Here is a 23,649-nt window from a genome sequence, read left to right as displayed (position 1 = left end):
AGTGCCTCGGGGGCGATATGATTCACACCCCGAATGGAGCGTCGACGAAACCTCCCGATCGCAGTCGCTGTGGCAGTAGGGCTACCTCCGGGCCCAGCCAGCGGTGCGGAACGCTTCGGTGTGTGTGCTCGGGAAACGCGTGTGCACTGCTGTGTTTACACGTTCAACAACAAGTACAGGTAAACAATCGGCATGCGACGCGTTCTATGGAACGAGCGACGTTTTTCGGGCGACACGCGCCCTATCGACATGGCCCTGCAGAATGCGTATTCGGTGCAAGAGTCTGCTGCCTCGTGGCACGTGAAAAACGCTCTAAAAGGGACTGGAAGTGCTATCTTTGGTGCAGTGTGCAACATGCTAGACGCCTATCGTTCCAGGGTACTGAATGAGCTTGCACGTAGACAAGTGAAAAGCGTCGACGCTTTCCCCGGTAGCTGGGACTAGCCATTCACTGCTCATACAGCACATAAGCGGTTTACGGAAGCGCTCGGTGGGGTCCAGCAAAGCCAAAACTCGGACGTGGAAGAAACTGTTTACTTTGAAGGTAGCCTGCTGGTAGCTGGAGCGGAGTCCATGGTTGCACCGGTTTCTAGAGCGTTTCTCGCTCTGCGTACCAGACAAGCAGTGCACTGCGGTTTACTGACTCGCATTCATGAAGGCATGCGAATATACCCGCGAGTCCTCTGCAGTGTCAGGTGCCCGTGCAGGACACAGGCGCAACCCGTCAGCTGGATACTCGTAGATGTGCGTCTATTGCATGTTCTCACTACGATAAAGCACTGAACATTCTGGATTTCCCGGTGTCGGATGGGTATAAGCGACTAGCGCAGATGCGCATACGCTGCGCGTCTTCGTTGAAGGCACTTGCGTTGCTTCGCAGTAGCATTCATATTCCACGAGTGTAGCACGATGTTTTCCCAGGAACAGAAGCTTGGTCCATCTAGTGACCGCGCGTACACTGCACTGGCCGCGGGTGCTTGCGACGGTTCCTGTGGATGCACCACCATGATCAACGAATAGCTCCAGCGCCGTTGTACCAGACCGTTAAGAAGTCGTACGTAGATTAAGGATGTCGGATAAGGTATCGGTAAGCAGCGACTCGGGTAGATTGCGCTCAGTCGACGAATGTGCTTTGTTGAAGGTAGCTTTCTAGCTAGCCTGCTTGCCACCACATTGTCATTTCTCCCTAATGTTCAGTGTCGCCCCACAATCGTATAGGCCGTTACCTACCAAAGACCCATTTCTCCTGAATGATCAGCATCGCCCCACAATCGTATAGACCGTTACCTACCAAAGACCCATTTCTCCCTAATGTTCAGTGTCGCCCCACAATCGTATAGACCGTTACCTACCAAAGACCCATTTCTCCTGAATGATCAGCATCGCCCCACAATCGTATAGACCGGTACCTACCAAAGACCCATTTCTCCTTAATGATCAGTGTCGCCCCGGTTTACCCCATCAGGAGTTCCCTCGAGATACTCGTCTGCGTAGCCAGCGCCCCAGTCGCCAACTACAATACCGTTCAGAGGTCGTGTACCATGCTCCTCAGCCGCTTCCTACTTACCGATCCACAATATGCACTGTGCTTCTATCCATACGGCATCCGCGCGCGTTTCGGATCCCATCGCACTTCTCGGACACCAGGGAGCAGCCCCAGAGCATCGATCGCTGCCATGATCACCACAAGCATCATGTTGATCATGATCATCACAACCCTCTTTACCCTATTTACCCTCATGGTGATCCTCATCATCACGTCGACGGCGCCGTCGAAGTCGACGTCGCCACGAGACGCCGCCGCAATCTGCGCTCTGCGCATCGGCGACGGTGTCGATCCTGTACCGGGGTACCACGTGCAACAGCGTAGAGGTGTACGCTTCTTGTGCCCAGGGGTGTCGTGTGCCTGGTGCGCTTTTTCGGTCCACGGACGTTTGGTAAGCGATTATCCGGGCAGGCTGGGCCAGTTCTTTTCGAATTGTGAGGCAAGAGCGCGTGGGACCCGGTGTCAAAGCGGGGAACTACGGTTTTTAATACCTAGACGAGGTTTCGTTCACTGTGGCCGTCCACTTGTGTGTGTGTGTGTGTGTGTTTGCGTCTGTGTCCATGGTTGAGTCGGACGCAAGCGATGGTAGTGTGCACTCCGTTGAGCAGAGTTGCAGTCCGGGACGTGCTGTTTCTCTTGAAAGTTCTCTTCGAAGCATAGAGAGTCTACGTCAGCAGGGTAACACGTTCCTGAAGCGGGGCGCTAGCGGCAAGGCCGTGCGGTGCTATACCCGCGCGTTGGACAGCATCGAGCGTTTGCGTTCTACAGTGCACGGAGCGGATACTTCGAAACTGGAAGAGACAGAGGCGCTGCTTCTATCGAACCGGGCGGCAGCACTGTACAACTTGCTGCGTTTCCAGGAAGCGCTGGACGACGCCAATCGATGCGTTGCGCTGCGGCCGCAGTGGGCAAAAGCGCATCGTCGCCGCGGACAGTCGCTGCTTCATCTGGGCAACCTCGAGGCCGCCGCTGATGCCCTACAGACTGCACAACAGCTTGCGCAAGAGCAGTGGAAAAAGGAACTCCTCCGTGACGGCTGTGATGCGGATGCTATTATTGCCGCGTATGAGAAGCTGGAGAACAATGCGTCCGCACTTGCGAACTCGAAGCCACCAGTGCCCGAGTCGTTACCGCCCAAGCCTCCGGCACTGCAAGAGATCGAGACTGTGGCGGTGTTCGCTGCGTTACTCTGTGACCTGCAGGCGGCGATGTTCGTGCTTCCGCCGGAGCCAGCGCTGGGCCTTCTTCGTAACTGCCCGGTATTCACCATCACCGACGAGCTCGGGCAGCCGTTTTTCCTCACCGATGAGGACGGTGAGCAGGTATGCTCCTTCTATTTCGATGTGGACGACGTTAAGGAAACCCTTGAGTGGATACGGTCGGAGGATGAGCAGCTCGGCATGCGAGCCCAAATCGTATCCGTTGACCTTCCACGTGCCCTGCGCCTAGTGGCGGATACTCAGCGAGAGCGCTTCGAGCGGACGTTGCGTCGCGGGCTCAAGGACGGTGCCGCCGCAGGCATATCGGCATGCTATCGCTCGACGCATACGTTCCAGTTTCGTCCATCACTCGAGGCCGTCAAGACGGCGGTACATCTGTGGCGGGCACAAGAGAAAGCCTTACGGGAGAATCCCGAATCCGATGACCATACCGGAAACAATGAACTGGATGAAATTACAGTCGAGAATTTCAACGGGATTCCGATTTTCCAAGCCAAGGGTTTAACGGTACTCCAGAATTATCGCCAGCGCGTGCCGCTCTTCTTCGATAAGAATGATCTGGACTTTGCATGGCGTGAGCTCCGTCTAACTGCCGAAGAGGCAATGCAAAGCGGTCGACAAATCGAGCACCCGGACGTCGAGTTCAACGTTGGCGTGCCGGTGCCACCGGATGAAGTGCCCGAAGAATGCGAAGTCGATGTAGGTACGCTCGAGGATGTCTTGCATCGGATGGCGCAGGCTGCCAACGAGGGATCCGACGAATTCTCTGTCATTCTTTTCGTGCCGTCACGTCGCTCTACGGAGTACCTGGGGCTTCCGTATCCGCTCGATGAATTGCACAAGACTGACACGGATGCGGAGGACTCGCAGTTGTCGTCCACTGACGCTGAAGAAAACGAGTTGCAGTCGTCGTTCGCTGCGCTCGGTGCTCCCGGATCGACGCGTACTGAGCCGGAGGCGTGCGCACCAAAAGAGCGGAGCACGGAGGCTTCCTCGAGCCTCACACCAGCCCAGCGGAAGCTGCTGCTGCAGAGGCTCGCCACGCAAAGAATTGCCAAGTCTACCTTGCGCATGCGCAACCGGACGACTGGAACGCGTGCAGCAGCAAGTGGAGCATCGAAAACCAGCAGCACCATGAATGCCGCCAATACTTCTGCTGCTGCTGCTGCTGCTGCTGCTGCACCTGCAAGCGATGGCCAAAGCGCTTCGACGACGCTGGCGTCCGAACCTCTGACTGCCCGCGAAATCGTGCTACGAGGTGGTGATCGGGAGACAGTGCGGGCGTACTTAGAAGCTCGGTTTGCTCAAAGGAGAAAGCAGCATCAAGAGTCCAATTCGGCGTCACAGTGATCGCACAAAACACCACCAAATGCTGAATCGGGACGAGGACACTGGCGCTGGAACGACATGAGCGCACAACCGATATGCGTCTTCGGGAATGACGTATGTTTACTGACTAGGTAAAACTTTCGAGCGTTCGTGGGTGATATCGAGGCTCCTCGTGCGCATCAGCGCTGTTGCACTCTATGGACGGGTATGCTCAGCGCGATGCATTCTGGAATATTGGTCCAGTGTAGTCTAATTCGTGTATTCTTGTTGCAGATCTTCAGCGAACGCCGTGTATCCTATGGACTGGTGACAAGCCGCGGTGAGAGCATTGATGCAGGTGTCTGCTGGGCTGCGTAACAAACGGTTACCATTGTCCAAGTCAGGTGATCTATGACAAGCAGGTGCATCAGACATAATTCTTGTAATCGTTACCATGAGCAACATGCACCCGAAACAGAACACGTCAATCTACATGGATACGACTGCCTCCGCGAGAAGCCGTGCTACTCTACACGGTCTTCTAGAAATACATCCATAGAGGATACAAGCTGTTGAATTGAATGCCCTCAATACAACAGGCCATGAAAAGGTCCGCATAGATGCAGACAAACGAGGGCTTCTCTGGGAGAGCGACTCGCGCATTGAACCACCCACCATCGATTTTATACGACAGGGTGAAGGCTTGCTCCAGGATGGACGTGTATGCATCTCACTCGAAGAAACTTGATTTGGGAGGAATGGTAGTCCCGAATACGGGTACTCAAATAAGCGCACTTTTGTATGCGTTACCAAGTTGCAGGCGAGCTCTCCGACGACATCAGGCCCAGCGCTGATGCTGTCAAGTGCGGTCGCCTAGAAATTGCCGAAAGGACGGGGTCGTTCAATACCTCATGACTTGTCGAGGTATTTTGGAAATTCTCCCAGTCGTATTGCTCTGTCCTGCACAAGGTCAAAATCGCTGTACATCGCTCAGAAAAGGCCAGCAAGTACGCGACTGAGACTGGTATGGAGCTGCTCTTCAGGCGAGCGTCTTGTACCCGCTACAATACGGTCGAGGGGCGTCTTCTCGGTTGTCGAACGCGATGCTTACCAGTTCGGATCAATAGAGGAGCCCTTCGCATCCGCAAAGAATCGTTTTCTACGACATTCACCTGGCCTGAACCTGTCTGTTGGTTCTCTGCTCTTGCACGAGAGGGAGCTGAGAGGCTCGCTTCGGACTGTGGACCAGCTCGCGATGGAGACTGTAACGAGAAGGCCCTCGTGGAATGCTGTGCAAGTGCGTAGAGAAGGTGCGTAGCAGCTTCAGTATCCATACAGGCCGCGTGCATCCTTCGGGAGTAAACGGATACAGATTACATTGACCGCATGGATGCTAGCCCGCAAGATCATAGATAGGGAAGGAGAAGAATACATCAGACAAAGAGGACAAGAAGGAACAGAAAAGAGCAACGATCGGAATGTGGGTTTCAGTCTGAAACCATTGTCGACGCATCCCTAGCGAAACATGTCAAACGCGTGGATCTCCGCAAAAGCGAGCTCCCGGGCATCATGACAGTTCGCGTAGCTCTTGGCTCAAAGAAGCCTCGTCTAGCGTCTCGTTCCATCAGGCACCTCGTCAAGCTATCTTCCGTTGGCATTTCTAGACGCAGAACGCCCCGCTGTCCGCATGGCATTGGCATTGTTCGATCGAACATCTGTGCGGCAACAAAACTGAGGTACGGCACCGAAAATGCATGGAGTACTGATCGTAACATCAAAGACGAGCGCACACACGCCTCCCAGAATATTTTGACGAGTAGTCGTGCCACATGGATGACCTGAACATCAACAGCGCACACGTTGACAAGTTTCGAGGCAACCTTGCAAGCCAAAACTCGATGCCGGTCCGTATCGACCGATTCACAAACTGCATCCTGGAGCAGGTGTAACCTCACCTTATTGGCCTCGAAAGTAGGCACACGGGAAAAGGGACCCGTTCGGTCTTGATGGCTGCAAACGAGGACCTGGTGGTTGCGGAAGAGATTGGTGCACGTTCGGTGCAACCTGTGTGACGGGAGCAGCGGTCGCGTGGGATCGTCCGAACTTGGTGTGCCGAACTCGTCCTCGGACTGATGGACGTTGCATACAGGGGATTGCGAAGACGTAATACCTGCCGGTCGTGCACCTTGCGCTCATATAATTTCCTGAACAGCGTCCTCCACGCTGAAACAGACATCCAGAAAGGATCTGAGCGCCCTCGATTCTAGCAGCGCCTACTCGATATGGCTCCAATATGTCAGATCGAGGCCGATGTTATCCCTGCAGACTTTTCTATAATGTGCTGCATTGCCGCTTTTTTGAGCTACAAGTCATGGCTGGACGCAGGTATCAAGTACTCGAGCGCTGTTGCCAAGGGCATCTGCAGAGTTCGTTCGAGGACAGCCGTTTCCAATGAGGAAACGTAACGATATCCTCACGAACGATAAACACCGCCATGCTATCTACTTGCATGCACTATGCAAAACCTAGGTCTAGATTAACTCCGAGACTCTTTCTCAATGTCTCATGGGCGATAACGCGAGTGCGTTCATCGTGACCGTGGATCCCAGGCGATGTCCCTCGTGGGCATAAACGTACCTCCAGCTCAAAAGGCTGGAGCGCAGGACATGTGCGGATAGCAGATGAGGATGCTCAGCTATCCAGCGGGTAGGTTTCTTTGAGAGTCGGACATGATGCGCGCCATACGACATACAGAACGGTGGCGCAGCGGCAGCGTCAGGACCCCTTTCGAGGCTCCATGCATCGTACTGAGCAGCGTGAGATGCGTTGACTGCCTTGTTCAGAGAGTCCACAAGCGTCCAACTGGCGCATGCGAACGCTCTCCCGCAGACGTTCATGAGAACGCGCTGGCGTCGCCAACGGATACGGTTGAACGAACCGGTTACAAGCATGTACTCGCCGACTTGTTCCATGAAATGCCAAAGGCAACGACCGATCATTGAGGCGTTTGCCGGTGCAAGGTTAATGCGCTCTACATGCTGCTTTTCGAACTGACTGCACGCCTGCTCCTTCGAAGGCGACATACGACGAGTCCCGGAATCGTTTCTACACAATACCCGTGGACGATTTCATGACGAAGTTGCCGCGACATGAGCAAGGACGCATGTGGATACAGATCGAGAAGAAGCGCGTGAAACAGACCATTTTGCACATAAGATGGTGGGTGGTAAACGTACCGATTGCTGTACGGTACGAGCATTGTTGTTGGGAGGCTTGCAAGGGTGTGGTTGCACAACCCCCATCACCACCACCATTGCATGCAAGTGCTCATCGTATCGAGACTCGAATGCTTCGATCAACATATGGAAAGGTCTTGTGCAACTGCAGCGTCTACGGGCTATTTGTCGAGCGAATGTCCAAAGTGATCGGGTCACGTGCGCTTTTCGGCATTGTACCGCATCGCTGAGGACTTGCACGTCTAGAATCCGTGATCTGGTGAGGGCGCATTCAACGCTCGCCTTGAGCAGGGCTCTCCTTTCATACACCTGGGCATTCCGGAGAGTCTAGAGCACCACATGCATACCGCGGGCAATGCCCAGAGGTAACAAATCGACGATCATGGGGTTCCACGACTCGAGACAGCTTTGCGTATCCTCGATCGACAGCGTCGGCAAACGGATGCCTTTCTCGCATCGCGTGTAGCGCTGCAGAATCACCAGCACCATCGTTATCATCGCCGTTGTGCTTGTCCGAGCCGCACATCGCTGATGCGTCGGAGTCGACAAGTCGCACCGCCAAAGCGTACCGTCGGGGTAGGGGCGCGATGCGCTCATCTCAACGTTTCGAGTGAGGTCCCGTGCAGTGATTCTTGTGATGCTGTTGCAACAGCATCACGAGGAGGCGTTCGCGGTTCTCTGCGAGGTGCATCGGCATGCCTCCAGCTCAGAGGAAGCGTTGCGCGGTACCAGAGACGCTCCTTGGAACGGAAACGTGCCATATGCCCAGCACATGACGGACGCGGCACCATACCCGGAATGAGCACGCAACACGAATGATACCCGTTTATAATTCGTCCTTTTCTGTTTCTATCGAGTCCGCGCTGCTCGGGAGCGTGAACTTGTGCGTCGCATGTTTCTGGATGAACGAAAGCATGTCCGCAACGGAACGATCACCCTCATATCGAATGGATTTTTTTGTCGAACCTGCTGGGAAGAAGAGCAGCGTCGGGAAACCGCGAGCTTTGTACTCGCCAGGCGCATCGTTTTTCGTCGCATCCATCTTGGCGATGACCACGGTTTTCACTGGTGCTAGTTTGCGTGCAAGTTCTTCATATGCTGGTTCCAGATTGCGACAGTGTCCACACCAGGGAGCATACTGTTCCACAAAGACGTCTTTCTCCGGGTCCATGACGATTTGATCCCAGGTTTTGCCTACAACAACCTGTACGGGACCCGTGTTCTCTGCTGGAGGCTCCTCGGAGCGTAGCGTCGGCTGCAGCTTACCATCGAGATAATCCGAGATGAATTTTTCGATGGACGCCTCGTCGGTTGCACCGTCGTAAATGAAATTGCTATCCTCGCCAAGCACATGGATCGCAAAACGCCTGCCGTCCGTACACCCGATGTATTCGCGAAATCGTGCAAGTTTCTCCGCGTCCGCCAGCACGAAACTGATTCGCGAACGATACTTCTTCGCCATCTGCTTCATGATGGACACGCCCTTTTGCTCTGGTTTGTGTGGTGCATCGTCGAACATAATAAACAACGGGTTCCCGATATCCTGGTACAACTCTGCAGTTGCCTGGGAGATCTCGCCAACGAGTGGCACCGCATGCAGCCGAATGAACTGCTGCAGTGGCTCCGTCGTGTCCTCTGTTTTGTCCTGTCGAGTGCCTGCCGCACCTGGTGCATCCCATGCCTTAATATGCACGCGCTCCTGAACGGACTCGGACTCGGTATGCGGCCGCGCCACAACGATAGCAGCCGTATCCTTCGCGAGCGCTGGATGCGCGTCTGCACCGAGCGCGTGGGCAGCCTCCACGTCACTCGTTTGGTAAAACATCAGGTCTGGGAAGAGCTCGCGCAAAGTTCGGGCTGCCTGTTCGAGCTGTGTCAGCCGCGCTGCTCGTTCTGTTGCCGAGAGCGTCTCTGGCAGATAGGCAACCACCCGAGCCCGCTCTTTATCCACATTCAACGCGGAGACTTGTGCGGAACTGTTCACAACCACGACGGGAGGTGTCATTTGCCGACGAACAAAGTTGACCAGCGCGTCTTTGGTGCGTTCACCGTTATAGTCGGCAACCGGCTTGCCGTTCACGAATAGTTTAATGGTCGGAAACCCTCGAATCTCGAAACGATCACGTAACTTGGTTTCCACGGTTGCGTCGACCTCTGCAACCAAAAGATCCTTCTGTCCGCTCAAATCCACCGCAGCTGCGTCCCAGTCTTCCTTCATTCGCTTGCAGTGACCACACCATGGGGCAATAAACTTGACCAACGCTATGCGGTGCGCGTTGATCTGCTTATCGAACGTTTTCTCGTTCAGCGACACTGAAGCCGACGCTCCACTCTTCGCAGCCAAAACTGCAGCTGCGAATAACAGAGGAAGCAGGCAAAACGCCACCGCACGAGAGATCCTTGACAAACGCATAGCACCCCTGAACTGTTCCTAGACCGATCGAGGTCGCTAAGACTCGAAAACGCGGCACGTGTCTACAGACACGTTCGCGCTTCGCTGGGCAGCGCACCGCAGCGCAGTGCTGGCGCTCTTGATCGACAGCCGGACATTGACGACGGCAGCGGCAGCGGCGGCGGCGATGTGCGACATGAACGCGCAGCTTGAGTATGTCAATAAAATGGCCAAAAAATGCCGTTATATATAGGTTTTGACTATAATATACCACGGTGTCTTTTGGTGACCATGTATTCGATCGAACTGGATGCTGGCGCAGGGGCACGCGAATCCCATGCTTCGTGTTTGGTGCGTGCCCTGCGCTCAACGCCAGCAGAGGATATCTGATATATGATGCCTCGACCATAGTTGGGTGCTCAACGGGTCGTTGCTCTTCCCCGAGCCAGTGTCCTCGTGTGCTGCTCTATGACACGGTCGCCGGACAGGTGAGCGTCTTCAGACTGGCGCATATAGCGGACGGCGCACGACAGGCCGTGCCGTCGTGTCGGTGCGCGCACGGAACGCCATACGAAAGGACACGTTGCGTGCGCGGATGCGGACCATATGCGTCATATACTATCATTACTACACAAAAAGGAATAAACTTTACAAAGCAGCCCATTCATCGCACCGGCATCGAGCCTCGGCGTTACACGACGCCCATCGCGAACGGAATTTCGTGAGCGCGCTTTATGTGCCGTTGCATCCAGGGATGCTCGGCTCGCATGTACCCATACTAATCAAACGTCGTTGCCATCCTGCGCGACTGTGGCTGCCAACGCGCTCAGTCAGGTTTTGCAACCAGAGACGAACAGATCCAGGCACCGTGTTCGCCGCGAGCCAAAACGCCCGCTCAAGACGCGACGATCTCTGCACCGTACACGCGCTGGGATCGATTAGCTCACCAGCCCCAAATGGCCCGTTTTAGCGCTATGGTGTGGTTCCGCAGGGCCAATGCCAGCGGATGGCCTTTCGGCCCGGTGGCCTTCGTGTATCCCAGCCATTCTGTGAAAAACGAGACGAGATCATCATTGAAAAATATTTCGGGCTGCGTCTTCATGAAAGCCCAGGAAACATCGGCGCGACCTCGGATCCGTTTTTGTATCCACTCATTCACATTTTTGGAGTGGAAGTGAAAGAGTGCCGTGTTCTCGGCGCTGGGAGGCTCCTGGAACGGGCCCTCTACTACCTCGCCGGACACGCTGAGCGCTTTCATTCCAGGGTCATAACGCGCATGGTGAGGCGACCTAAAGAACCTCGTGCGGGGCGCGTAGACGATGGACTTGACGTGCTTGTTTGGGCTCCCGATGGAAAAAACCGCGCTCTCCGCAGGAAATGTTGTTGCATTCAAGAGCTTTGGATACCGCCCTGGGAATCGCCAGTTGACCGCAAGCGCAGCCATTGTCGCATTTTTCTCACGCTGCAGCTTCTCGAGTACGCTCGGTATGCAGGGCGCACGCGTCGAAATGAAAAACTCATCGGCATCGATAGCTCCGAGCCAGGACACGCCTGCACGTCGCGCCCTGCTGAGCGCATCGTCGTAGGCGCGCAGCTGCACTCCCTGGCCTGAAATATTGTAGAGGCTCACCAGACCGAGCTTTTGAAATGGTTCCAACGCGTTGGAGAGGTTATCGCTCGATTCGTTGTCGTACACGAGGAAATGCTCGACACCCTGCCCAAGATGATGCAGGATGTTTTGGACAAGCAGTCTCGCCTCGTCGCGAACGATGTACACAAACCAGAGGTACCGCGGCCGCACTGGGCAGTTCCGCGCGAGCCGCACCCGCTCTATCTGCTCTGCGGACAGCGGCATCAGACTGTTCGAGGTTAGGCAGTACGCCGGGTCAAGACGGCTGCCTCGCGGAAGCGGCGATACGGTTACAGGCCGCTCAAACACTGGGCGAAGGCGCCCTCGATACCACACTCTTCGACGCCGCGGTAGCAGCTTCGCGTAGCAGTCGTAGTCACCGTCGCAGCGCCCGTAGTAAAGATCTAAAAAGGTACAAAAGTTTCCCAGTTGTCGTTGAAGGCTCATCTGTATGTGATATCGTGGGTTCTTATCGGTTACCGGCGCGGTGTCCTCGGGGTAGCCCCCGTTGATCACGTATTGAAGAAGCGCGAAACGAAGCTCGCACCACGCAGTGACGCCCACAAACAGCAGACAAAAAGTCAGCGCAATCAAGTGCTTGGCACGCACCTTGGCCCGCCGCCGTGAACCCGCAAACTCCTCAGAAGCGTTGCCGGAAGCGACGCATGCTGTCCTAGAACTCGGCTTTCGCTGGCTTGCCCCGAGCTTAAGCAAGGATTGTCGTGTCCCGTCGTCTTCCATAAGGTTCACGTCCTAGAACGCGAATCTAGTGAGATTACACGCGGATATACCTTCCCCAAGGTACAAGCGACGCCAGTACCTCACTAGTAGAAGTAAACAGGAAGCAGCGGGCAACTTGATTGAAAGGTATGGCGAACAACAGCAAATGTCCCTTAGAGAGCGATTGGAGGAGAAAAAACGCATCCGTCAGAAGCGTTGGCGGCGCCAACAGTCTTTCGGCGAGGGCGCAACGTGCCGTTCAAAAGTGTATTGCGCTCGCTGGCCATATAACGCTATGCTTTTCTTTTCAAGAATGGAAGCAGACCTTGTATACAAGCAGTCGTGATGATATGTGTATTGCGCTCGCTGGCCGTGTAACGCTATGCTTTTCTTTTCCATAATGGAACATGACCTTTTCTACAAGCAGTCTTCATGATATGCGTATTGCGCTCACTGACTGCGTACCGCTAGGCTTTTCTTTTCAAGAATGAAAGCTATCCTTGTATACAAGCAGTCGTGATCATTTGTGTAAGAAGATTGCGTTCGCGAGATTCCAAGTACGTTTACGGGAGGTAAGCGCAATCGAAATCCGATCCAGACGATGCTGGCGCTGTCTAGCATCTGCAGTGTACCCGTCTACAATGCATTGGAGGCTTGGTTGATCCATGGCGTATACGAGCACCACTGAGAGAAGCAACAGCGCCATTGCCGTCGTTCACGTTTCCTCTTATGGTATCGATGACCCGAAGAGCATCGCTGATACGCGTTCGGGAGTAGTGCAGGTATCCCTTGCATCGAAGTGAGGTGGAAGTCAGCGCTCTTCGTGGTCGCATGAGCGTGGATACATGCACGCTATCGGACCAGCCGACATGAGTGCACCGCATGCCCTGCAGCAGGGTCGAAGGTGCAAACAGTGCGTCCCAGGAGTGCTGTGTGCTCACGTCGACGGGCGTCTCGAGGATGCCTTGTTGGATGCAGCGGAACGATACCACCAAATGAGTCGACCAGCGTGTCCATGAGAGGCACGTTGCGCAACATGCGGGTCCAGGGCAAGCTGAACGCATGTTTCAACAAGCATCCATGACGTTCATTGCTCTGATTGCTGAGAAAGCTTGCATTCGGTTCAACTCGGAGACCGCAAAATTCCATGATAATCGGAATCGAAGCACATCGAGGTTCCATGTGTCGCGGACAAGCGCCCTGCGGCAATACGCTGCATCCACGATGTCGAGGGATTCCGAGCGGAAGACATTGGACGATGCCCTGACGCTCTGGTGAGGCGTTTCCGGGCACTAGACACCACATGTGCGTCCACGACAGGTTCCTGGAACGTGTCGATGCCCAAGGCCGTGTCCACGGGACGTAAGGTGTCGCCATCAGCCTAAAAGATACCACACCAGCGACTGATTTTGCTTTTGGCGTGGGCCTCGGCTACGCTGCCCGGCGGCTGCCGAACGAATGCACGTCGTTCATCGCATGAATCGTGTCTGGTCGCCGTACATCTCGTCTCAATGGGAGGCGAAAGCACGACTGTGCCAGAACTCATGCGTTGGCATCCTATCCAGACCCGATGAATCGAGATCCGAAGTGGTGCTGGATACGGGAAGCTGGAGCGAGCCAGCAGAGAGCATGAGTGGCGTCTCGGCGCTGCACTTGTCTACGAGCTCATTTACTGGTGCTAGCATGGCAGGAATATTGCGTGACAGGTGTCTGTATCTCAAGAACAGAGGCTAAAGTTGTGCCTGGCGACGCTCGCAGGACGCCACTAGCGCCCCACACACCTCCTCTGCTGCGTACGCGACACGAACTGCATCGGGAGCATCAAGCATCCCGAAGGACTTGGAATGTCTGTGTTCATATATGCTCTGGGGCACAAAAAAGTTAGCGATCCAGGCAGCGTAGATGCGCAGAGCGAATAACGACGGCCGCTCTGATGCAAAATGCATTCCGTATCTTCGTTGCGAACGGATCTGTCAGAGAAACTGTCGGCTTCCAAAGGGTCACATCGCTGATAGATCAGCTTCTACTGGCGTGCCCAGAATCGTACAGAGTACCCAGGTCTACGGCCTTGCACCGCATGCCGGTGTGCCTTGGGCACAGGAACAGTGGAGCTCCAAATAACGCCAATCATCTTACCAACGCTGCACTATTCAGACGCGGGCGTGAGCGTCTGACGGTTCGGTTGGATCCAGCGAATCAACTGCTCATAGGCTGCTAGCGTAACTGCAGACGCAGGCGCTACCCAAACAATTCGCGGGAATACGCCTTTGAAGAGCGCTGCAGGCCCTTCCTCAGCGAGAATCGTGCGAAGACAATGGAGCACGCCTCGGTAAGCGCGATCCGCACCAATGTGTTGCGTTTGTAAGCGAGTCTTGACGACATCCAGAGGGGTTGTTGCCGCCCCGGCACCAGCGCCGGCCGTCAAACCGCACAACAACATGCCGCCCGAAGTCTGGGCAAAATCTCCCAACAGCGACTTCATCTGCTCGAAAATGGCAAACTGGAGCGCCGTAAACGGCACATCACGAAACATGGTGGCAGTTGCCCCAGCATACAGACCCTTGCGAATGCCTTCGGTTCGAGCGATCACTCGCAGAGCGTGAAATGGCGAGCTGTAGTCCCGAGCAGGCCCCATACCAGCAACTTGCAGACGTTTCGCCACAACCTCTGCAGGAACGTACGTTGACAGGGCTAACAAGTCGGCTGCAGACGCGGATACCACGTCGCTCCACCAGTTGGGGATGCCGTCTGCTCCGTAGCCGCCGCCAGGTGTCCAGGATTTAAGGTATTTGTACGAAGCGAAGGTAATCGCATGGGATGGTACGCTTCCGAGTAGTACAGCTGAAAGTCCTGCATACAGGCCGCCGCGCACGCCCTGCTCCCTAACGATGCGAACCGCACAGTCCAACATACCGCGATAGGGTCGCCCGTGAGCCAGCTCATCGCGACTCGACCAGCGCGACTCCCCGGATCGCTTGACTCGACTAGACTGCTGGACTTGGAGGCGAGCTTTTATGGTGTCCACGGGGTGCATCAGTAGGTCAGCGAGTGCTCCGGCGAGACCGCCAGCCAGGGTGTCGACCAACAAGTTGATGCCTCGCCCGCTGTCGCGGTTCACGAACTCCAGCATCGCTGCATGCGGCACCTCGTGCAGTGAGCACGCGAGTGCTCAAGTCCTAAGCCGCCTCAAGTGTCCCAGTGCTCGGACTCGAAACCGCGTGAGCGCGCTGATCCCTGTCGGCTGCTCCGCAGCCTCTGTAGAAGCCGTCCAAGCCCGCACCGAAGAGACTGGTATCTTGCGACCGATCAAGAAAGCAGCAACGCAAGAGCAGTCCTGGACACGAGTGCTCGATCTTAACCCCAGTGAAACAGGTGCAGTCGAAGACACGCTTCCTACTCCCCTGTTTTCCCGTACGACTACTTGATAGACGCCGGCAACTGCCCAGCGGTACAGGCGGATCGTTATCGCCTCGAGGCATTCAGGGGTATTCGGGGTGGAAACGTGAACGTTAGCAGGGCTTTGTTTGTTCGTGTTCGTGTTTGTGTGTATACTGGTATCGTACAAAACACGGAGCTTCCAGGAGATGCACTGAACATATGCAAAGCACTTTGGCTTCGTGACTGGTTCTACTACTGCACTGCTATCGTCGACTGGAGACCGAATGCAGTTGCGATACGCGTTCAAGCTTGGGCGTGGTTTTACCGGCCTGCATCCCTTCGCAGGATTCCAGGTAATAGAGCGCTGCCCGAGTGACCTGCAGCGGGCACTCAGTACTGCGCTAGGGTTCATCGCTCCCAAGCTCGGCGCTCGGCGCTTCTCGGTAAAGGCGCAAGACCTCGGTGCCACTGAGGAGTCGCACAGCAAACCGAAAGGCGTTGTTTGGTTTTGGGGTAACGCAGACGACGGCCGTCTCGGGGTACCGCTCTCACGAACGGAGCTGGATCGCGACTTTGGTGCTGGGCGACGCTGTACGAGGCCCGAGGCCCTCGACAATTTGCCGAGTTCCATCAAACGGGTTGCGCTTGGAGCTGCGCACTCCATCGTGCTGCTGGAGAACGGGGACGCGTATAGCTTCGGTCTCGGGTCCGAGGGTCAGCTCGGACTGCCTTCGGAAGCGCTGGTGCCGCGTGCACCACTCCAGTCGCTGCTCACTGCATGGTTGCACCAGCAGCAGCACCAGCAGCAGCAAGTTGGCTTCAGTCGTTGGCCATGGCGCTGGATGCGCTGGTCGCGTTGGACACCGCTCGCTGTTCGCTGGGCACCTCAGCAGCAGCCGCACCTTTCGGATGTAGCGGCTGGTGCTGCCCATTCGGTTTGGGTGTCCTCGGATGGACACGTGTATACGTGTGGACGTGGCACCCACGGGCAACTGGGGCATGTGTCTACTGGACGGAGCGCTCGGGGCATTGCATCCGTTCCGAAAACGATCGAACGCCCGCTGCTTGTCGAAGCATTGGCCCGATCAAACGTTCATGCCGTGCAGGCAGTCTGTGGGGATCAGTTCACACTCATACGCGCTGCTGATGGCAGTGTCTACGGCAGCGGCTCCATCGAGTACGGACAACTGGGTTTAGGACATCCTGCGACTGTGGACCAGACGCTCTCTGGTCCAGGCGGACAGCGCTTCGTGGGGACTTTTCGACGGCTGCGTGCACTGCACGGCGAACCGGTGGCAAAGCTCTTTGCTGGCTTCAACGCAGCCGGTGCAATCCTGAAGAAGAGCGGTGAGCTCGTTGTCTGGGGCAAGTTCTCCGACAGGATCTTCTGGGAACCGACTCCGCTGCCGTCGATTCGAGGGCGAGTCCAAAAGGTTGCGTTCGGATTCAACCACGTGCTGGTGCTCGTCGAGTTGGCGCCAGACGGGCTCCGTCGTCGGATGGTCTACAGCTGGGGCAGTAACGAAAACGGTTGCTTGGGTCTGGGTTACGGGACTCAAGCCTCCCATGCAGTGCAGTCACCGCAGCCTATAGAAGCTTTCATGGATGCCCAGTCTGACGCGAGCATCATCGACATTGCTGCTGGCTACCGGACGAGTTACGCGATTCGCGTAGGCATACAGAACAGTCACGTGGATCTCTACAGTTGGGGCAGCGGCCTCTGTGGAGCACTCGGACTAGGCGATCGTATGGTACCGGATGCTGGAGCGGGAACGATCGATTTCTGGGAACCTGTACATGTCTTTCGTGCAAGCCCTGCGGATGGAGCCGAGTTTGCGAATTCGACCTTCCATATTGTAAGCGGATTTCAGCACGCAGCATTGTACAGCACACGGGTCTCTGAGGTAGCGTAGGGTCGCACCGAGTGCGTCCACGCTGGCTCCTGATATCGACGTTGACTTGCATGAGAACGTGCATCCTGCATGGGATATGCGTATCGTTTATCATCGCGTGTAAAGGTTTCCATTTGTAGCATTCATGTGCCGACTTACCTGCAGCTTGTATGAATTTTTATTGCCGAGCACGGTACCGAGGTACGCTCTGGACAGTGCGTAACAGAAGTGTGGAGGATATTCGGGCTACAGCATCTTGATGTGTCGCAGGCAAGCATTCGATCGCTTGCTGTCCGTCAAAGTACCTGCTTTGCAGAGCGAATACCCCACTTTGGCGTCGCTGCGATATGTGCGGAAACTTTCACAACTCTGTAGCGCCTCAAAGGCACCAGGTCCGGAAACGCAATAGGTGCGCTTTCGACGGTGTCGGGTTTCCGATGGTGTTGCTTGTAGTCTCTGTGAACGCAACGTCGGGGACGGTACGTCCGAAACGTTGTGGACGCAAGACTCTGAACGATCCGCCAGGCGCCCGGGTATGCGCTCATCTACTACGTAAAATCCATCCATCGATCCGTTTGTGCACAAGTGCTGTTTATACTGTAGGCACGTTTATGTGCCGCGATGCGACGAAACTGGACAGGGGCTCTGGTGCACCTCGTCCGTTGCCGACACGAATAGAACATTTTTAACTGCTTGCACTGTTCTAGCGCTATGATTCTTTCCGTATTCTTTTCGGGTATACAGCCTGGGCATTCACCGTGCACCATCAGTTCCTACGGATTCACAAGTCGTGTCAGGATTCGCGGTCGTCGTATAGGAATGTTGCCTTCGATGCTTTGCTGCTGAAATTCGTCAACTCAACTGGATCAAGATGGTTCGCGAAGCCGTCGAACAAGCGTTCGTATCGTAGCCTATATCATAATCAAGTTTATTGGTAGAGGACTCCAAACTTCTTCTTTCCATCATTGGAGCTCGCATGAACAACGCAGAAGACAACAGGACGCTTGCTCTGTTGCCACGGAACTCGTATGTGCAGCAAGGCATGCCGCTGGATCGACGAGGAAAGTACCTTGATGTCGAGGTTGACGACTTGTTCACAGCTTATGCCGATAGCACACTGAACATCTCGCGATCCGTATGAGATTCGTTTCGAACGACAAACGGTTCGCTTTTCTTCTAGCGCTACTGTCGACGAATCAGCTTTCCGTAGCATCGTGGTACTTATCATGGGATGTGCCAACAGAGGCTCCCGTCTGTTCTATTTGCACGGAGAAGACTACTCGACACAGAATGCAGTCATCAGAGGGGTCGCTTCCAGTGGAGCGTATGGAAACGCTTCGCATGAGGTAAGCGTACACGGGAGGAGACCTCTCGACATGTCCTCCAGTCTGGATATCCCCGCTGTTGTACCTGTTTCATCTCGGACAATATCGTGCTCCAAGAACTCTCTATCGAATACGCCAGCGTCATCGTCGACGGAATCGCCCAGAAGGCGAACGTGATCGTAGGGTAGGTACCGAACGCGGAAACCGAGGCCGACAACAAGGTGATTCTCTCGTCCCCGACAAGAGCGTGTACCAAGCGATGAAGCAAATGTTCAAGTGCAACACAGCAGTTCTCCGAATATAAGGTTTTATGGTACAGCTGTGAGTAGAGCGGAGCAGCACATGGCGTCGCCGCTGCGCAAAGCGCACCGAGGCCGGTCACAAAGAGGACGAATGCGTCAAGCGATATCTTGATCGCTCATTTCGTCTGGGCATGGAATGCGTTGACAACCGCCGGAATCAGCGGCTATGGAACCTGGACGCTGCCGTGATCATCGTGAGCTTCAGCATCACCCTTCGACTATTGGCACCGGAGCTACAGGGATACGACAGACCGGCCTCTTTGAAGGACGGCGTGAGTGGACTGGCAAACGAAGCAGCTGCAGGGAAAACCCCTAAAAATGGTGTCCATGACATGAGGAAGGCATCCAAACCTCTCGTGCATGCACCCGTGTTCGTGTACCTGGTCTTTTCAAGTCTAGCGCGGGTGCATATGAGGATAGAAGAAGCGGTAGCGCTGAGGGCGTCTATGGGAACATGAGACAATCTTTGCATACAAGGACACGTGCGTAGCCCAGCAGGAATCCCGATGACGCGATACCGTTTCGAAGCGCGTACTTCTCCTCGAGCGTATCGTGCCCGGGAAACGACGAATTCACTATGTTTACCATACAGGTTAATCTTTGTGTTCCCAGATCCTGGACAGGAGCGCTCAGGCTGCGCAACGACCTGCGCCGTGGTGACGAGTGGTCTCGCTCGTTACCTGGTCGACCCAGGCAAGCTGGTCGGCGGGGTGCTCGGGGAGTCCGCAGCCTCGGACACGTGCGAACCTCGCGTCGTGGCTGGCACTCAAGCTGTGCGGGGGACAACTCCAGGAAAACGCCTTCATCACCGGGACCCGAGGAAAATGCTCCGAAAGACGTGGATACAGAGCCAATTGTGTTGCGCCTTGGGCGTTGTCGACGTTGTGGCGAGCTGTTCGAAGAGCGTCTCAACCACAAGCGAGCTTGTCGTTTCCACGGACACCCGCTTGGCGACCGCGGCTACTATCGATTGTTCATGGTGCCTCGCGAAGAAGCCGAAGCCTCACTCACCTGGCCCGAGTACGGAAGAGATACGGGCTCAGCGAGTCGGTGGGTCCTCCAGTATCGCTGGTCGTGCTGCGGGAGCACGCATCCGGACTCGCTTGGTTGTCGCCTTGATCGCCACCTTAGCTGGGATGCAGAGCTTAAGTCATATGAAGGCGTTTTGAACGATGCACAGTTGGCTGCGTGGAAGCTGCGATCGCAGTGGGGCTAACGCTGGCGCAGATGCATCCGCGCTGCTTCAATCGTGTCTGTGGTGGACAGGAGAGAGCGTCCACGCGATAGTGTGTCCATCGCTCCTTTCAGAAACGTATGCTGTTACCGAAAGAGCATGTTCACAAGCGAACACGGGCGGTCCCCTCACTGCAGGACGACAGGGCGGTGTAGCGCTTTCGTACGAGCCCGGATCCTGCTTTCGATGGATGCGTAAAATGCCACTGCGGACGCATACTTGCTTCGGTACCGCGGCACCAGAAAACACATGGCATAAGTTGAAGGGAATGCTTCAGGAAGCTGTGCCCGTACTGGTCACAACCAATCGCTGAAGCTGTGCACCTCGCTCAAACAATGATGGTGCCTGCCCGAAAGCATGCCGAGTGAGACGGCGATTACAAGCCGCATACGGATAGCGATGTCTTCAGAATCTCCTACGATGCAGCGGTGAGGAAGTAATACTTTGTAGCGGCCTGAGTGAGGCCCAGTGCCAATGATCCCACAAATCGATGCATTCGGCCGCGACGCATCCACGGCAAAAGCACACAGCGAACGATAACGTTGGAGTATACGGGTTCTCGTAACAGGTACAAGAGCAGCGGCGAAGGTGGTGGTATCCGGACCCCTTCTCGGTGTGAAATGTCGCCAGCAGGCGAGCCGTCACCGCCACCCTGCAACAACCAGCGCCTCGATATCACATCCAGCATGAACGAAATGAGCCAACTACTCCACGGTGCGACACGTGGCACAAAGGCAAGATAGATAACTGGTCGCCAAACGCGGATCCAAGTGGCGATCTTGGAACGGAGATCGTCACCGGGAACCCATACGAAGGGTGCAGCACCTGCAGCGCTTCGCCGGTTCCTCTGCGCATTTTGCTCGTGAATGCTCTGTAGGTAGCGTTCAGTCGCCGCCCAGAGTCGTTCAGCCATAACGAGCCCGCGCCGATCAGCAACAAACATGAAGATGTCCTCAATCGGTACTGAGGCGGCTGCAGTCGGATGCCTCTGATCCATGTTCGCGTATTTGGAACAGGTTTGCTCCGCACATGCCTGCTCATCAGCGACGGTTGCTTGACTGGGCCGCCTCAATGGAGGGGGTTCAGTTGGCGTTATGTCACCAAGAACCGTTGTTGTTGTTGTTGTTGTTGGACGTATTGAGGTGAAAAATGAACGTCCACTGCGCTCGCCGCGCCGAGGAACAATCCGGAGTTGCAGTGCTCCCTGTCGCTCCCAGTCGAGCAGCATCTTCTTGATCTGTGCACGTTCATTCTGCGCACAGTCATATGCACCTCTTGTTGAGGAGAGGTTGTTCGTCTGCTCGGGAACGGCGGTTCGCAGGACCGCCTTGAGCGTTTCAAGGACCAGTACCATGTTGTAGGAGCGTCGGAAGCCTCTGGAATAGTGGGTGCGCGCATGCGCCGACTCAAGCGCGTTTCCTAGGTTTGCAGCTCGCACTCGAGTACCAATCCAGGAATAAAACCAATGGTTTTGGCGGATGCGCATCCAGTCCATAGCAGAGTCGTTTGTGGCGCCGCTCGGGTCTGCGTCGTGTCGCCAGCGGTCCGTTCCGTCCAGACTTTCGGGTACGTCGCTCTGGCTCAACATTTCCAGGAGCAGCTCCGTATGCTCGATCACGCGGAGCATCGATACGAGCGTCTCGGCCCAGCGCAGGGAATTTAACGTGGCAGGAAGCGCAGCTGCTTCTCTCAGAGGCGTGCGACGTCTCCGACGGTACCATTCCAGAGCTCCAGCGAGAACGGAGACTGCCTCTGCGCGCAGCTCCACATTGCCTCCAGGTGCACCGAGCACCGCGACAAGGTGTAATGCTTCTTCGAGCAAATGGACCCAGCGAGCGTGTCTGTTCAGCAACGCTGCAAACTGCCAGTCTAGGCGCCGCAAGTGCTCCCGTGGGCCCCAGCGCCTATGGTCAGACCGCCGCTGTTCCATTCCTTCGGCAATCTTGCTGAGAAGATCTGCATGCCCTTGTCGGCAGTGAGGTATAGCCTGGTTCAATTCCAGACGCCAGAGCTATCCCCCAACTGAATCAATGCTTCTGCTCGCTCCTTGCGAGCAACAAAAACCGTGCTGCTTGTCTAGCGTCGGATCGGCACTGCGACTAGAGCGTGGATGCGATCGTCTTGCGCTTGACCAGCAGGTTGGCAGCATGGCACTCGGAGGGTATCCCATAGATGTTCATAGATATTTTAAACATTTTCTACAGTATGCACATGAACGATAGTACGAAGGAATGCCTCATATCCATTCAGAATGGCACTCGGAGGGTATCCCATGGATGTTCATAGATATTTTAAACATTCTTTAGTATATACATGAACGATAGTACGAAGGAATGCCTCATATCCATTCAGAATGGCACTCGGAGGGTATCCCATAGATGTTCATAGATATTTTAAACATTCTTTAGTATATACATGAACGATAGTACGAAGGAATGCCTCATATCCATTCAGAATCGCACTCGGAGGGTATCCCATAGATGTTCATAGATATTTTAAACATTTTCTACAGTATATACATGAACGATAGTACGAAGGAATGCCTCATATCCATTCAGAATGGCATTTGGAGGGTATCCCATGGATGTTCATAGATATTTTAAACATTCTTTAGTATATACATGAACGATAGTACGAAGGAATGCCTCATATCCATTCAGAATGGCACTCGGAAGGTATCCCATGGATGTTCATAGATATTTTAAACATTCTTTAGTATATACATGAACGATAGTACGAAGGAATGCCTCATATCCATTCAGAATGGCACTCGGAAGGTATCCCATGGATGTTCATAGATATTTTAAACATTCTTTAGTATATACATGAACGATAGTACGAAGGAATGCCTCAGATGCGTTTGCTCGCAATATATGGAGAGGTAGCGAGACTCTGGTGCATCGCCGGGTAGCCACAGCGCTCTGGATGCTCCGCACGTGCGCCGTCCATACATAGCACCGTGCGCTTCTCGTGGTGCATTGTGCTGCACACACGGCACTAGGAGCGCCTTGCGTCGAGACGCTCATGCTCCGTGCTTGAAACGACAGCGTGTGAGGTCGATTAGAGCTCTGTCTTCCGAATAGAGCGTCAAAGCATGTGCTGACACCACCATGGACGCAACGAAATTGTCATTTTCTACGTAGGACGCCAGCAAGAATGTCAAAGAGGTGCTTTGTTCAGTAAAGAGCGATACTCGGAATTACGGGGAACGTCGCTTTCGTAGAAGAGCTTCGACGTGTGCTGTATTCGAGCTCTCGCCAGTTCGCGAAATACGTGGGTGTCTGCATGGTACCGCCCAGAGCAGTCTACTGCCTATCTATCGAGAAGACTCGTTTGGCCTACGAGTTGCCCTGTATCGTGCGCTGTCGCGCAAGCAAGCTCCCGGACGTGTCGGCGTTGCACTCTAGAAACACCGTTTTTCTTATCGACGCAACGAGTATACAGACCAGGGATCCCGAACGGCGTG

General features: G+C 55.0%; 6 protein-coding genes and 1 non-coding gene across 7 annotated transcripts, besides 2 other annotated features; 3 read left to right on the top strand and 4 right to left on the bottom strand.

Moving 5' to 3' along the window:
• Positions 1-2,106: 2,106 nt before the first annotated feature.
• CYME_CMC181C (hypothetical protein, conserved) lies at positions 2,107-4,116 on the top strand (the record flags this gene model as incomplete). The annotated part of the gene is made up of 1 exon (XM_005535325.1): positions 2,107-4,116. The coding sequence occupies one exon, from the start codon at positions 2,107-2,109 to the stop codon at positions 4,114-4,116; it is 2,010 nt and encodes a 669-aa protein (XP_005535382.1).
• Positions 4,117-8,136: 4,020 nt separating this feature from the next.
• On the bottom strand, positions 8,137-9,723 carry CYME_CMC180C (probable protein disulfide-isomerase; the record flags this gene model as incomplete). The annotated part of the gene is made up of 1 exon (XM_005535324.1): positions 8,137-9,723. The coding sequence occupies one exon, from the start codon at positions 9,721-9,723 to the stop codon at positions 8,137-8,139; it is 1,587 nt and encodes a 528-aa protein (XP_005535381.1).
• Positions 9,724-10,058: 335 nt separating this feature from the next.
• Positions 10,059-10,580: a sequence feature (possible transcribed region).
• A 65-nt stretch (positions 10,581-10,645) lies between these two features.
• CYME_CMC178C (hypothetical protein, conserved) lies at positions 10,646-12,073 on the bottom strand (the record flags this gene model as incomplete). The annotated part of the gene is made up of 1 exon (XM_005535323.1): positions 10,646-12,073. The coding sequence occupies one exon, from the start codon at positions 12,071-12,073 to the stop codon at positions 10,646-10,648; it is 1,428 nt and encodes a 475-aa protein (XP_005535380.1).
• Positions 12,074-14,198: 2,125 nt separating this feature from the next.
• Positions 14,199-15,182, bottom strand: CYME_CMC177C (similar to calcium binding mitochondrial carrier ARALAR1; the record flags this gene model as incomplete). Its single annotated transcript, XM_005535322.1, has 1 exon — positions 14,199-15,182. The coding sequence occupies one exon, from the start codon at positions 15,180-15,182 to the stop codon at positions 14,199-14,201; it is 984 nt and encodes a 327-aa protein (XP_005535379.1).
• Positions 15,183-15,714: 532 nt separating this feature from the next.
• Positions 15,715-17,343, top strand: CYME_CMC176C (similar to HERC2; the record flags this gene model as incomplete). Its single annotated transcript, XM_005535321.1, has 1 exon — positions 15,715-17,343. The coding sequence occupies one exon, from the start codon at positions 15,715-15,717 to the stop codon at positions 17,341-17,343; it is 1,629 nt and encodes a 542-aa protein (XP_005535378.1).
• A 2,135-nt stretch (positions 17,344-19,478) lies between these two features.
• Positions 19,479-21,660, top strand: CYME_CMC175T. The gene has a single exon (XR_002461221.1). It is a non-coding gene; the product is annotated as a hypothetical transcript (transcript).
• Positions 20,599-22,113, bottom strand: CYME_CMC174C (hypothetical protein; the record flags this gene model as incomplete). The annotated part of the gene is made up of 1 exon (XM_005535320.1): positions 20,599-22,113. One exon carries the CDS (start codon positions 22,111-22,113, stop codon positions 20,599-20,601), a length of 1,515 nt encoding a protein of 504 aa, XP_005535377.1.
• An 866-nt stretch (positions 22,114-22,979) lies between these two features.
• Positions 22,980-23,649: part of a sequence feature (possible transcribed region) that runs on past the window's edge.

The sequence above is a fragment of the Cyanidioschyzon merolae genome, chromosome 3 (assembly GCF_000091205.1).
Source record: "Cyanidioschyzon merolae strain 10D DNA, chromosome 3, complete genome".
Lineage (NCBI taxonomy): Eukaryota > Rhodophyta > Bangiophyceae > Cyanidiales > Cyanidiaceae > Cyanidioschyzon > Cyanidioschyzon merolae.
The sequence above is the reverse complement of the archived record's forward strand: the minus strand, read 5'-3'. Positions and strand labels throughout refer to the sequence as shown.